At 49.7% G+C, this 12,818-nt stretch overlaps 1 protein-coding gene across 2 annotated transcripts in view; it reads left to right on the top strand.

The window, feature by feature from the left end:
• Nucleotides 1-12,818, top strand: part of HGD (homogentisate 1,2-dioxygenase) — a 172,340-nt gene that overhangs the window by 97,504 nt on the left and 62,018 nt on the right. For both annotated transcript variants that reach the window (XM_078656643.1, XM_078656644.1), the window contains exon 5: nucleotides 4,728-4,787. In XM_078656643.1, the coding sequence (XP_078512769.1) occupies nucleotides 4,728-4,787 (60 nt within the window). The remainder of the gene's footprint in view (nucleotides 1-4,727; nucleotides 4,788-12,818) is intronic.

Here is a 12,818-nt window from a genome sequence, read left to right on the forward strand (position 1 = left end):
CGCAGATAGATACACTTACTGTCTTTTTCCGTTCTCCGACGTTAGAGAGGTGGCCCAGCCCAGCCTTTCCAGCCTCGAACGGGCTCAAACGGGCCGACCCTTGGCCCGGGCTTCGCCCGGCTCTCGTCCGCGATGCGCGGGGCGTTAGCCAAATTTATGGGCTGTGACCAGGTAGGGGAGGAGCCTAGGTGCTAGTGGTCTCAGGGCGCTTGGTAGTTGCAGTCCACAGCTTCCTCAAACCCTCGTGGTGAGTCCAAATTCAGCAAAGCATCCGCTGTGAGCGGCGCCCGTGAAGCGGTGGCCGCGAGTGGTTTTCAAGCGGCAGGTAGGGGAGGAGCCCAGGTGCTAGTGGTCCCAGGGCGCTTGGTAGTTGCAGTCCACAGCTTCCTCAAACCCTCGTGGTGCGTCCAAATTCAGCAAAGCATCCGCTGCGATAGTGATATGACCACTGAAGGCCCTGATTTTATATTAAAAACAGCTTTGTACTACACCATTTACCGCTGAAAGGCAATATTTCTCTCCATGTGTTCCCATACCTGGCGTGTCACGCGGTTTGGTGCTTACTTTCCCTCCATGTTATAGAACAGTAGATGTTTCAGCACCCAGGCTAATGTGCTGCATAGCTAAGTACATATGTGGTCCCAAAGGCGAGACCGATTGCATTGCAAATGCTTGTTTTTATATTCTGTTCATTGACCTAAGCAGTATACACTGTCCTCATCTAGGAAGGAGTACTTCCTGTTTCCTCTCTGTCACGTGATAGGACCGTTACGTTAAACGTTACGTTACGTTAAAAATATTTGTACCGCGCACGTTCACCAACGGTTTCATGGCGCTCTTTGACAATACACGGTTACCAGGGAGGAGGGGTTACTCGAATGCTGACTGAAATAGCAGAGTTTTTAACAGTGTACGGAAGCAAGCATAGTTGGAGCAGAGACGAAGAGTCGTTGGAAGAGAGTTCCAAGTGGAGGAGGCCAGAAAAGAAAAACTCAGTCCTCCATGCTTTTTCCGTCTGTATTTGGGTACCGCAAGGTAATTAAGAGATGTAGAACGGAGAGCTCTATAGGGGATGTATCGTGTCAGGCAAGATGAGATAAAGGCCGGGGCTGAGTCGGAGAGGGCCTTGAAGACGGTACATCCAAGCTTAAAGATGCAGCGTTTGGAGACAGGGAGCCAGTGAAGATTGCGAAGAAGGGGAGTAACGTGCTGATGTTTGGGCTGGCAAAAAATCAGGCGGGCAGCCTGATTCTGCACTAGTTGCAGCCGGTGGAGGTGATAGGCAGGGATCCCCGCGTACAGAATGTTAGCATAGTCGAGTCTAGAGGTGATGAGAGCGATGATGACAAGAATCAGGGCCTCTCTAGAGAGAAACCTACTGATTTTGCGAATCCGCCTGAGATGAAAAAAACAGGATGAGGTGACAGAATTAATTTGTGGTCTCATGGAAAGATCTTCAGAGATGATCACCCCTAGACTCTTCACTGTGCTCACAGGAGTGGGTGCCGTCCCAAGTGATGGAGGCCAAAAGGCGGTGTTCCACGGATTAGTGGAACCCCCCACCAATACTAGCTCTGTTTTTGTAGGGTTCAATTTCAATTGACTGTGATACATCCATTCTGCAATGGCCAACATAGTGGACTGAAAATTAAAACAGGAGGAAGGAAGGGAGTCAATGGGAAAAATGAACTGAAGATCATCTGCATAATTATAGATTGTGACTGGGGAGGTTCGATGGGAAGCTAGAAGGGGTTGCAGATACAAATTAAATAATAAAGGTGATAGCGCAGAGCCCTGAGGGACCCCGCAGGTTAAAGATGAATAGGAAGCAGAAAAAGTGGATAGGTGAACTGCCTGAGATCGGTCGTCGAGAAAAGATCTAAGCCAATCAAGGGCTACCCCCTGGATGCCAGCATTGTTGACACGGTCGATCAAAATCACGTGATCGACCGTGTCAAATGCTGCCGACAGGTCCAACAGGACAAGGGCCTGTGAGATGTTTTTGTCGGCACCTTTCCTGAGGGCATCCATGACGGCTACTATGACCGCCTCGGTGGAGTGGAGGGGTCTAAAGCCAGCTTGTTGGGCATCCAGGAAGGAAGATCTCTCGACGAACGAGCTAAGGCAGCGGGTGACATGCGTCTCCAAGATCTTTCCTAGATAGGGAAGAAGGGAGATGGGTCTGTAATTGCTTAAAATTGTAGGATCTGCATTCGTTTTTTTCAAGATAGGTAGAACCGCTGCCTGTTTAAAGGAGCGAGGGACTACTCCAGTAGCTAAGGAGTTGTTGAGCAAAGCAAGTGGGGGGCCAGGACAGGCCAAAAAGGCCTCTCTCAGAATCTGAGGGGGGCAGACGTCATTAGGTGAGCCTGAACTAACTTTGTGAAGCAAAGAAAAAAATTCTTTTAGTGAGATTAGTGGAAACTCTGTCAGCCGACTGGTGTTCATAGGGGGAAGAGGAGGGGGTAGGGGGAACGAAGGAGAAGGAATATTATTTTTAATGATAGAAATTTTTTCAGAGAAGTAAGAGTTGAGGGAGTCACATAAGGATTGGGTTGGTTGGGGTTGAGGTGTGACCCTGTCAGGAAGGGAGAGCTCATTGACAATGGCAAAGATGTCTTTAGCTTTATTATTGGAATCCATTATCTTATGAGAAAAATAGGCGGTTTTAGCTGCTAGAATCGAATTTTTGTAAGATTTTAAGGAATCTACAAAAATGATTCTAAGCTGAGGATCGTAATTGCATCTCCAACGGCGCTCAGCTTGACGGAGAGCAAGTTTGTCTGCTTTAAGTTGGTCAGAAAACCAACGCTGGGCGTCATGAGGGCGCTTGGCTTTAATTGTTTTAAAAGGGGCCACTTTGTCACATGCACGGAGCAGCCATTCTTCGAGGTGAGCAGCCTGGTCGGCTATCAGGGTCGAAGGTGTGGGTGGAGAGGAGGCCAGTAAGGCGTGAAAATCAGCCAAATTTGCTTTTTTCCAGTTACGAGCAGAAAGATTCTTGACAGAGGGTGGAGGGCAGACAATATGAAGATGGAGATAAAAAGAAATGGAGCAGTGATCGGACCATGAACAGGGGAGAACAGAGGGAGGGGAAAGGTCAAGATTGGACGTTCAGATTTGATCTAAGATATGGCCCTTGTGATGAGTGGGAGTATGAATGTGCTGGAAAAAATTCATACTAGTTAGAAGCTCAGTAAACTCCATAGAAGACTGACTTTCGCGAGTATCAGATGGCCAATAATTGAAGTCGCCAATAATCATGATGTTTGCATGATTAATCGCGAGTTGAGAGATGAAATCGCCGAATAGTTGAGAAAAGAGAGGCATGTGTTCAGGGGGCCTGTAAACAAGAATACAAACAAAAGTGGATTTAGCTGAGGAAAATTTGAGGGAGAGGCAATCAGTTTTGGGAATAAGTATCGCAGTCCGCTCTGTGAAAATATGTTCAGAACGGATAATAGCCGCCACACCGCCGCCGGACTTCCCGGCCGGCCGGTTGGCCTGCATGATGTAGTATCCAGTAGGAATTGCTGCGAGGATATCGGGGGCAGAGTCCTCGGTGATCCACGTTTCGGTAAGGAGGAGAATATCAATGGTGCTCTGGTGTAGTAGTTGAAAAATCTCCAACTGATGGCGTACTAAGGAGCGAGTATTCAAATAGTACACTAATAGTGAGGTGGATTTCTGAGAGGGAAAGGGGGAAAGGACTGGGAAAGAATCATGAAGGGGAAGAGTGTCTAGAACATAGGTGTCGGAAGGGATCAATATGCCACAATCGTAAGCAGCCCTCGCAGTACGGGCAGGAATAGGCCCTGAGGAGTTAAGTCTCTGGAGGTCAGAGGAAGAGTAAGTAATAAAATGGACATTACAACTGGGCCCTTGGCCCGGTCGGCCGCGGACGGGCGCAGACGGGCTTGACTTGTGCGCGACTTCGGCGCGAAGTCGGCGCTCCCGCTGCGCTTCCACCATACCGCCTTTATATACCGGAGGTGAGGGAACACTGCACCGCTAACCTGCAATGATTAGGTGCAGGGCGGAAGTGTTGTCGCCAGCAGGAAGTGACGCTCCTCAAGCTGACCCTCCGCACAAACGGCACCAAGCCGGGGGGGAACGGGGCCACGAGCGAGTAAAGTACAGGTAGGAATGCGCTTTACAATTGTCACAGCGTAATACACAAATACAGTTTTAAAATGAAGATTTTCAGCGTGCTATTAAAATCAGCAGTTTTTTTTAAATTTCATCAGCATCCACAAACACACATCCGCAGCCTAGATCGCCGCGTTTGTCAACCCGTTTGTGGACCCAGTACGGAAATCTTGCATGGCTGATCCAGCAGTGTTCAGTGGGTTAAAGCGCATAGATATTAGAAAACTGACCCTATGAACACATTGTGGTAAAAGCACTATATAAATAATACCTTTGTATGAATAAACAATGAATGTCTGGTGTTTATGATTGGAGAGGGAATCCTGCCTCTTTAAGTTCTGAATGCAGCAGTCAGAGGCTAAATGGTGAGCAGGCAGCCCTGCAAACTGGGGGACCACAGTGGTATGGCCTGTGTGCTCCATCATACCAGGCATCAACAAACATCTCTGAAGTCACATTCGAGTTGGTCTAGGGGTGGAGCTCTGGAGGGAGCCCACACCTCTGGGTGTCCTTGGCTAGCCACTGTAGTACTTAGATGCAAGTCTTCAGCTCACCGCTTTCTTCTGCCTCTATTTCAGCTCCGATGGAAGCCATTTGAAATCCCCACAGCATCTCAGAAGAAGTTGGACTTTGTGACGGTGAGTGAGATGAGAAGCATATTGGAGATGAACAAATATTTCTTTATTTCCTAAGTGTTTACTTCCTACCCCCCTGTAGAGCCCCAACACACTGCTTACATAAAGGGTCTGAAATAAAGCACTGCTGTTGGATTGTGTGCGGACTGATGTCATGAGATGAAAGATGAATAATACATCTGGAAAAGGCAACATTTGGAAACAGGAAGGAAGGAGGTTTTGGAAAAAATGGAAGTAATTTATTTATTTTTTACCCCTAAGTTTGAAGGTTCCCACCTGAACCCAGACCCAGCTCTCCTCGTGCTGCCAGCGCTGCCCCAGCTTCATTCATCCGCCCTTGCTTGCTTTTAGCTTGTGACTTTCCTCCCCCTCATTTTCTCCTGTCTGCCTTTCTTTTACCCCTTTTCTGTTAGCCTTGTGACTTTTCTCAGTTTATTTTCTCCTATTTGCCTTTCTTTCACCCCTTTTCTGATAGCCTTCTGTTTTCTGATAGCCTTGTGACTTTCCTCCTGCTTGTTTCCTTCTGTTTGCCTCTTTCTTTGGGACTTTTATGTTAGTCTTTGTGACTTTACTTCCGCTCTTGTCCCGATCACTTTTTCCCCCCATCCCATTTCCCACCTCCTGCCAAGCCCCGCCCACCGCCACCTAGCCCCTCCCTCCTCCTAGGAGCTACTTATTGGAGGCCGCAGCCTGGGCACACACCGGGCACGTCAAAGGTAAGCCCATCTGAGCCTGTCCGCGCCTGGACTGCGCCCAGTGCCAGGACTCCCTGACTCCCAGCGCCCCTCCCCTTGCAGACATGATGCCGCTGTCCTCCCCTCCCTGAACACCGGATGCCCCAGTGACCACGGCTGCCACGCTACACCTTCTCCTGCACCAGCACACCTACCATCACGCCACAGAGCTGCACGCCGACCTCTCATCACACCAGAAGCGACAAACCAACTCCACTGCTAACTCGTCAACACCTGCTCTATAAGCAAGGATTCCACCGAGCTATGGGGCCTCATTGTCACCCTCACACCCGATATCGTCTTCCTCACCGACACCTGGCTCAACCCTTAAGCCTGCCCCTGACATCGCCACAGCAATTCCTGACGGATAGAAAATCACTCGCAAGGACAGCATCAACAAAACGGGAGGAGGAATAACCATCATCCACCATGAGACCATACAGTACATCACTACCCCAACAATACTACGACCCCCATGAAACACTTCAACTTCAAGCTCCACACAGACAACAAGACAACCATCAGAGGCACCGTTGCCTACTGGCCCACGCTCCAGCATCTGCAACAGCATCGCAGACTTCATTGCGACCACCTCGATGACCCCAACGACATCAACACCACCCACCTCCTCGACAGTATGAACAGCCTCGGACTGACCCAAATCGCCCGTGACTCCACGCACACCGCACGACACAAGCTGGACCCCATCTTCACCTCCAGCAACCCCGTCAAGTACAGCCATGTCACAGAACTCACATGGACTGACAACCCCATCGTCCACCTCAGTATCTCCAGCCCCCACACTGCTACCCCAAGTTGGCCAGCACCTCCCACTGCAGCAACATTTCTGAGACCCGCTGGATGGAGGCCCTCAGCCCCTCCAACCCAGCCTCCTCCACCAACTTGGACCAGGGAATTAAGAACTTCAACACCTGGATAACCAACTGCACCCACTGCATCGCCCCCATCAAGAGCAACAAAAACAGAAGGTCCGCTGCCTAAAGGCCAGCTGGTGCACCCAGGAAGCAGACAACTTGAGAAGCAGCAAGGACACCTCCAACAGGACAGCCTTCAAGACCTCCCTCAACCACTACCAACCCCTGCTGATGGCAATGTAGATGAGAGCCCAAGTCGCACGCATTGAATCCAGCACCAACATCAGCAAAGAACTTTTCAACATTGTTAAAGAGTTCGCCAACCCTGCCGCCAGCGAAAACAACATCACCCCTCACAAGAGCTCTACGACAACTTTGCAAACTTCTTCCATGACAAGATCGCAACGATATACAGAAACCTCAAACCCCAACACACACCCATGGACTTCCTCAACCGATACGCAACCAGCATGAACCGCGGACTAACAACCTGGATTCAGCTCTCCACCCAGCACACTACCTCCATCATTAAATCCATCTGCTCTGGAGCTCCCAAAGACCAAACTCCACACCCCATGTTCAACCCTGAAAGCCACAGGATCGGTCAAGAACTCACCACCCTGCTCAACACCTCAGTCACCACGGCAACATTTCATGATATCTAGAAACACGCCAAAGTCAGATCTCTACTTAACTCTGGAAGCATGCCTAAGTAAGACCACTATTTAACAAACCCTCCATTCACTCCAGCAAACTCAAAAACTACCGGCCAATCTCCTTGCTCACCAAGATTCTGGAAAAGACCATCAACAGACAACTCACAAAACACTTGGAGCTGAACCAGCTACTCAACGCTTCCCAGTCTGGTTTCCACAGCAATCACAGCACAGAGTCCGCCCTGATCTCAACCACTGAAGATATCCGAACCCTCCGATCGAGGAGAAACAGCGGCTTTGATCCTCCTTGACCTCTTGACAGCCTTCAACACTGTATCCCACCATACAGTGATCGAAAAACTCCACCACATTGGCATCCAAGGGGATGCACTCAGATGGATCACCTCTTTCCTCAACGGAACAACACAGAGAGTCTGCCTACCACCTTTCACCTCCAAACCCAAAGATATCGTCTGAGGTGTCCCCCAGGGCTCATCCCTCAGCCCTATTCTCTTCAACACCTACATGACCCCACTGGTCAACATCATCAGAGCACACAGTCTCAACATAATATCCTACGCAGACGACACCCAACTCATCCTCTCCCTCACCGATGACTCTACCAACACCAGAACCAACTGCTACAGATGCATCACCAGTGTCGTCGACTGAATGAAGAACAAGTGCCTGAAGCTAAACATGGACAAGACGGAAGTACTGATCTTCAGCAACAACATCAACCCCCGGAATGACTCCTGGTGGACCCCAGACCAGGGGCCCACACTTACCCCCGCCGTCCATCCCGGAAACCTCTAAATCGCCATTATAACAGGCTAACCATGAAATCACAGATCAACCCTGTCTCCTCCGCCTGCTTCCTCACGCTGCGCATGCTACAGAGAATTTTCAAATGGCTACTCCTCCACTCGAGACGCACTGTGATACAGGCCCTCATCACCAGAGCACTGGTCTATGGCAGCGCCCTTCACGTATGAATCACAGCACACCTCCTACATAGACTTCAAACCATACAGAACGCCGCAGCCAGACTATTCCTTGACCTCCCCCGACGAATCCACATCACATCGCACCTCAGACAACTGCACTGGCTCCCAGTACTGAAGAGATGCCAATTCAAGCTGCTGACCTACGCACACAAAGCCCTACGTAACCAAGGGCCTGCCTACGTAAACCACCGCCTCAATTTACACCAACTGTCTAGAAGATTACGCTCCGATTGACTATCACTTGCCCACACGGCCAACATTCTCCGAAGCAGAAGGCGGTGGGCTCTCCTCCTACCATCACCTCACTTCTGGAATTCCGAAGTGCCCTCAAAAGCTGGCTGTTCAAATAAGGCAATCGCCTTAATATCCTACCTTAGTTATTAGCAGTGCTACATAAATCCTGATTGGTTGATTGATGTAAAATGGCTGAGCCCCCTAATCCTGATTTTGGTATTCCTTTGCAAGTTTTTTATAATAAGCTGAGGTCTATGTTGTGACTGGTGACGCTAGAGACTGAATCTAAATACCTTAATATTGTAGCCAAACTACTGAGGACCAAAATTAAGTATGTCTGGATTTTCTACATCTAACTCTACATATGTGTCCCATGATGGTATATATTTCTTCAAGGTACGTAAATAATGTGGAGTTAAGAATAGTATCTCTTTACTGCACTTACCTCCTCAGTATTGCCTACTCGATATTGCAGACTAAAACCCACTTGTAGGTATTCCCAAACTATCATGAATGGAAGACGACTGTCACCAGGGTATGGAATCCATCAATTATCCAGTTGCTAGAACCAAGACAGCTGCATTAGCTGCAGGTCTGCAAATATGTGTTAGTGAACATCCTCTTTAAACAACCAAGACTTCTGTGTGCTATGTCTCTGTGAGATGATTGGCTTACAGAATAGAGAAACCCATTGGATGTGGCATTGCTGATGAATTACTGGGGCGTCTTGGCTGAAGTACCAGCTGAACCAATATGTTCACATTTTGGTGGTCTTCTGTAATGTTTTTAGATATGTCCACGCTCTTGCCCCTCCCGCTCTATGCGCACTAGTCCAGTACTGTCAACCTGCTCTGAATCTGGATTCCTCTGCTTCACCTTTCTCAACAGTCTCTTGTGAACCACAAGCTCAGTCTAGGTCGTGTCTCTCATGTCCCTCAACTTCAGTCTAGGTTGTCTCTCTCATCCACCACCAGCTCAGTCTAGGTTTTTTTTTAAAAACATTTTTATTCATGACTGCATCAGAATTACATGTCAATGTAAACATTACATCAGTGTCCAGTCTTTTCTTATTTTCTGAACATGTACTGTCCGTGAATTAACAGGTATGGCTAGTCCTTTTACCGTAGGTGTTTCAAGGTGCCAATCGTAATACACTAGGAAGTGATTGCGGTCTCATTGCAATACCCTCTTTTCAAGAAACTTACAACTCTTATTCACATTACAGTATCAACTTTTAGTAACCCGAAGTCCCACCCATGTATATCCCACCCTCCCGTCTCCTAGCGCATCTATCATATACACACTGTTTATCGAGGTCCCTGGATCAAAACTGATTTAGAAGAAATGTCAATCTGTATCTGGCTAACCCGTACTTGAGGCGTTCACATGCTCAATCCTCAATTCTTGCTCTGCGCCCCTTTTTGATATGGTCATGAAGCGTTTCCCTGTGTCTACATCCTCTAATTATGTCAGCATTCGCTCCCAATCTTGCGCTATAGGGTGTTTGCGGGCCCCCTTCTCTTCCTCCCTGCGCAGGGTCACGCCTTCAGCTTTGCCCCATTTTAACAAATCAGAGCGCCATACGTCAACACTCGGCGGTCTGGCCGATTTCCATCTCATAGTGATAACTCTGAGTGCCAACAGGAGTGCCAGGTCCAGGAATTTCAGTTGCGCCCTGTGGGTCTTGGACCTCCTCCTGTTTCCAATCAAACAGGGCAATGCCCCCTCCGGGATCTGCAGGCCTGTGACATCGTGCAGTGTGTGTCTGACCCTCCCCCAGTAAATGCATAGTCTCGGGCATGTCCATAGCATATGAAGGCTACCCGCTTCATCCCGCTGACATCTGGGGCAATTGTGGGGGGAAGTAGGGTACATTTTATGGAGCCTATGGGGAGTGAGATACGCTCTATGCAGTATCATAGCCTGTATGAATTTAAATTTTACGTTTCTGGATACTCTCCTGTGATGCTCTAGGACAATCTTCCATTCCCAATCCGTCATGGCTTCTCCTGTGTCCTCAACCCAAGTGTCCCTGAGTGTGGTAAGGGGTAGCTCAGCATGTTCCCTAATACCCCCATAGAGCCAACGCACCAAGTGTCCTCCCGTCCCCATATAATGGAGGAGGTGTACCAGTTCATGTTGTGTCGGTTTATTGCGTTGCGGGGCCCATGTACGTCGGATATATTGACTTACTGAGGCGTGCAGCAGGTATAAACGTAATGGGGCGCCTGTGGCCTGTGCAAAGGAGGCATGATCCATCAGCATGTCGTCCCCGAACAGGTCTCCCACTCTATCCACTCCCGCCTCCGTCCAGGGCCGAAGCCTACGCTGCGACAGAGTACCTTGCGGTGTAGGGAGCCCTAACAGGGGGATATTATCCGCATAAGGGGTGGTCCCAGCCGTGTACGTCAGTGCCTTTCGCCAGCATCGCAAAGCAGTGCGCAGCAGGGGATGACAGTCCAGGGGGATCTTGGCCGTAGGTAGCAGAAGGGAGTGTAGTTCCCCGCGTGCCAGTCGGTCCTGTTTAAACGCTATTTCGTGTAGGTCCCTGCCCGCCACCCATCTTGTTAGCCACTGTAGTTGACTTGCGTAGTAATAACCTTGCAGGTCCGGTACACCCAGGCCACCCCGTCTGGTGCTCAGCTGTAGTTTTTTAGGCTTATTCGGCGTGTCCCCGCACCCAATATTAGAGTGATCAGCAGCGTATTCAGTGTGGCAAATACGTGTTGCAGAAGAAGGACTGGTAGATTTACAAAGTAGTACAACATCCGGGGGAGTAGGACCATCTTCGAGATCGCCACTCTGCCCATGACAGAAAGGGGTAAGGATACCCAGAAATTCACACTACCCCGGAGCCCATTAATTGCCCTTCGTATATTGCCCCCAATCTGATCCTCCTGACTCCTATATATGTTAAGGCCCAGGTATTTAAATGTGGTCGGTGCCACTTGGATCCTGTAGGCGCCAAATTGTATATGGGATGGTCGTTGTCCGTCCCGGAAGTAGAATCCCGGGGACTTCGATGGGTTGATGGCCAGGCCAGAGATGGTCTCAAACCGGGCAAAGATGGTCGCCAGGTGCGAGTGGTCCCCATCCAAATCTCGGAGATATACCAAAATATCATCGGCATATATGGAAATCAGGTTGTGGATACCTCCGACCGATATTCCCACCTCAGCCGCCCGAGTCCGGAGTGCGATTGCCAGAGGTTCAAGCGTTAACACGAACAACAATGGCGACAGTGGGCAGCCCTGCCTGGTACCTCTATAGACGTTATAGCTATCTGAAGTGTACCTACCCGTACGTGCCCTAGCCGTCGGGTGGGTATACAATAAGCGTATCCAGTTTATCAGGGTGTCAGGGAAACCGAAGCGCTTAATGGCTTCAAACATAAAGTTCCAAGTCAGTGAGTCGAACGCCTGTCAGAGGTCCAGGGCAATGCAGCCGGCCTGAGGTAGATCCGGCGGTGCAGCCGACATGAGGGCATGGAGCCTTCTCGTGTTTTGGGAGGTGCTCCTCCCCGGAAGGAAGCGGCATTGGTCCGGGTGAATTAAAGCAGTGAGATGGGCCTGTATGCGCATGGCAATAATTTTACTAAGTATTTTATACTCCGTAGGGAGCATGGAGAGCGGTCTGTAATTATTAACGTCCAGGGTATCTCTGCCAGGTTTTGGTATTGATATCACCGAAGCCTGCATAGTCGTGGTAGGTAGGCGGCCGGCCTCGGAAGCGGTCCTATAATTTTTTTCTAAGACCGGTACTAATGTGTCAGAAAAGGTCTGATAAAATTCCGCAGGTAACCCGTCCATACCAGGGGTTTTACCTCGGTTAAGGGAATGGATGGCCAGTTTTATTTCCTGCCGCGTTATGGGTCCGGCCAACTCAGTCCTCGCGTCTCGGGTCAGGGTCGGGAACGGTAGTTCCTGCAAGAAGCCCATCATATCGTCTTCAATATCCTCGGGGGGGGGGGCATACAATCTTTCTAGGTGGGCCCTAAAGGTAGCATTAATTTCGGATTGTGTGATAACCTCCCCACCCGTCTCGGTCCTGATTCGCGTAATCACCGGGACCTCAGAAGTGTCCCGGATAAAGCGAGCTAGCAGAGATCCAGATCTATCCGCCTCCGCATGTTGGCGGCGCAAATAGTCTCTGTAGTCTATAACCCTCAATGTTTCAAGGAGTTCCGCGTGTTCAATGTTGCATGTCTGTAAATCACTCTTTCGTTCCGGGTCTATACCTGCTGCCGTCTCTAGGTCTTTCAGGCGGGTCTCGGTTTCACAGAGCCTCCTGTGAATTTCTTGTCGGGCTCCCACCAGTTGGCTAATCGCATCCCCCCGTATCACAGCCTTCATGGCGTCCCATACCACCAGATTCGAGGACGTGGAGTCCCAGTTCTCCCTGAAGTAGTTATTAAGGGTGTCGGAGAGGTGTGTGCGGAACAGGGCATCCTCTAATAGTAGAGGGTTGAGTCTCCAGGTGGGTATTGGTGAAGGCACCCTCCCCCAATGTAGGTCAAGTGTAAGCGGTC

This window comes from Lissotriton helveticus, chromosome 8 (genome assembly GCF_964261635.1).
Source record: "Lissotriton helveticus chromosome 8, aLisHel1.1, whole genome shotgun sequence".
NCBI lineage: Eukaryota > Metazoa > Chordata > Amphibia > Caudata > Salamandridae > Lissotriton > Lissotriton helveticus.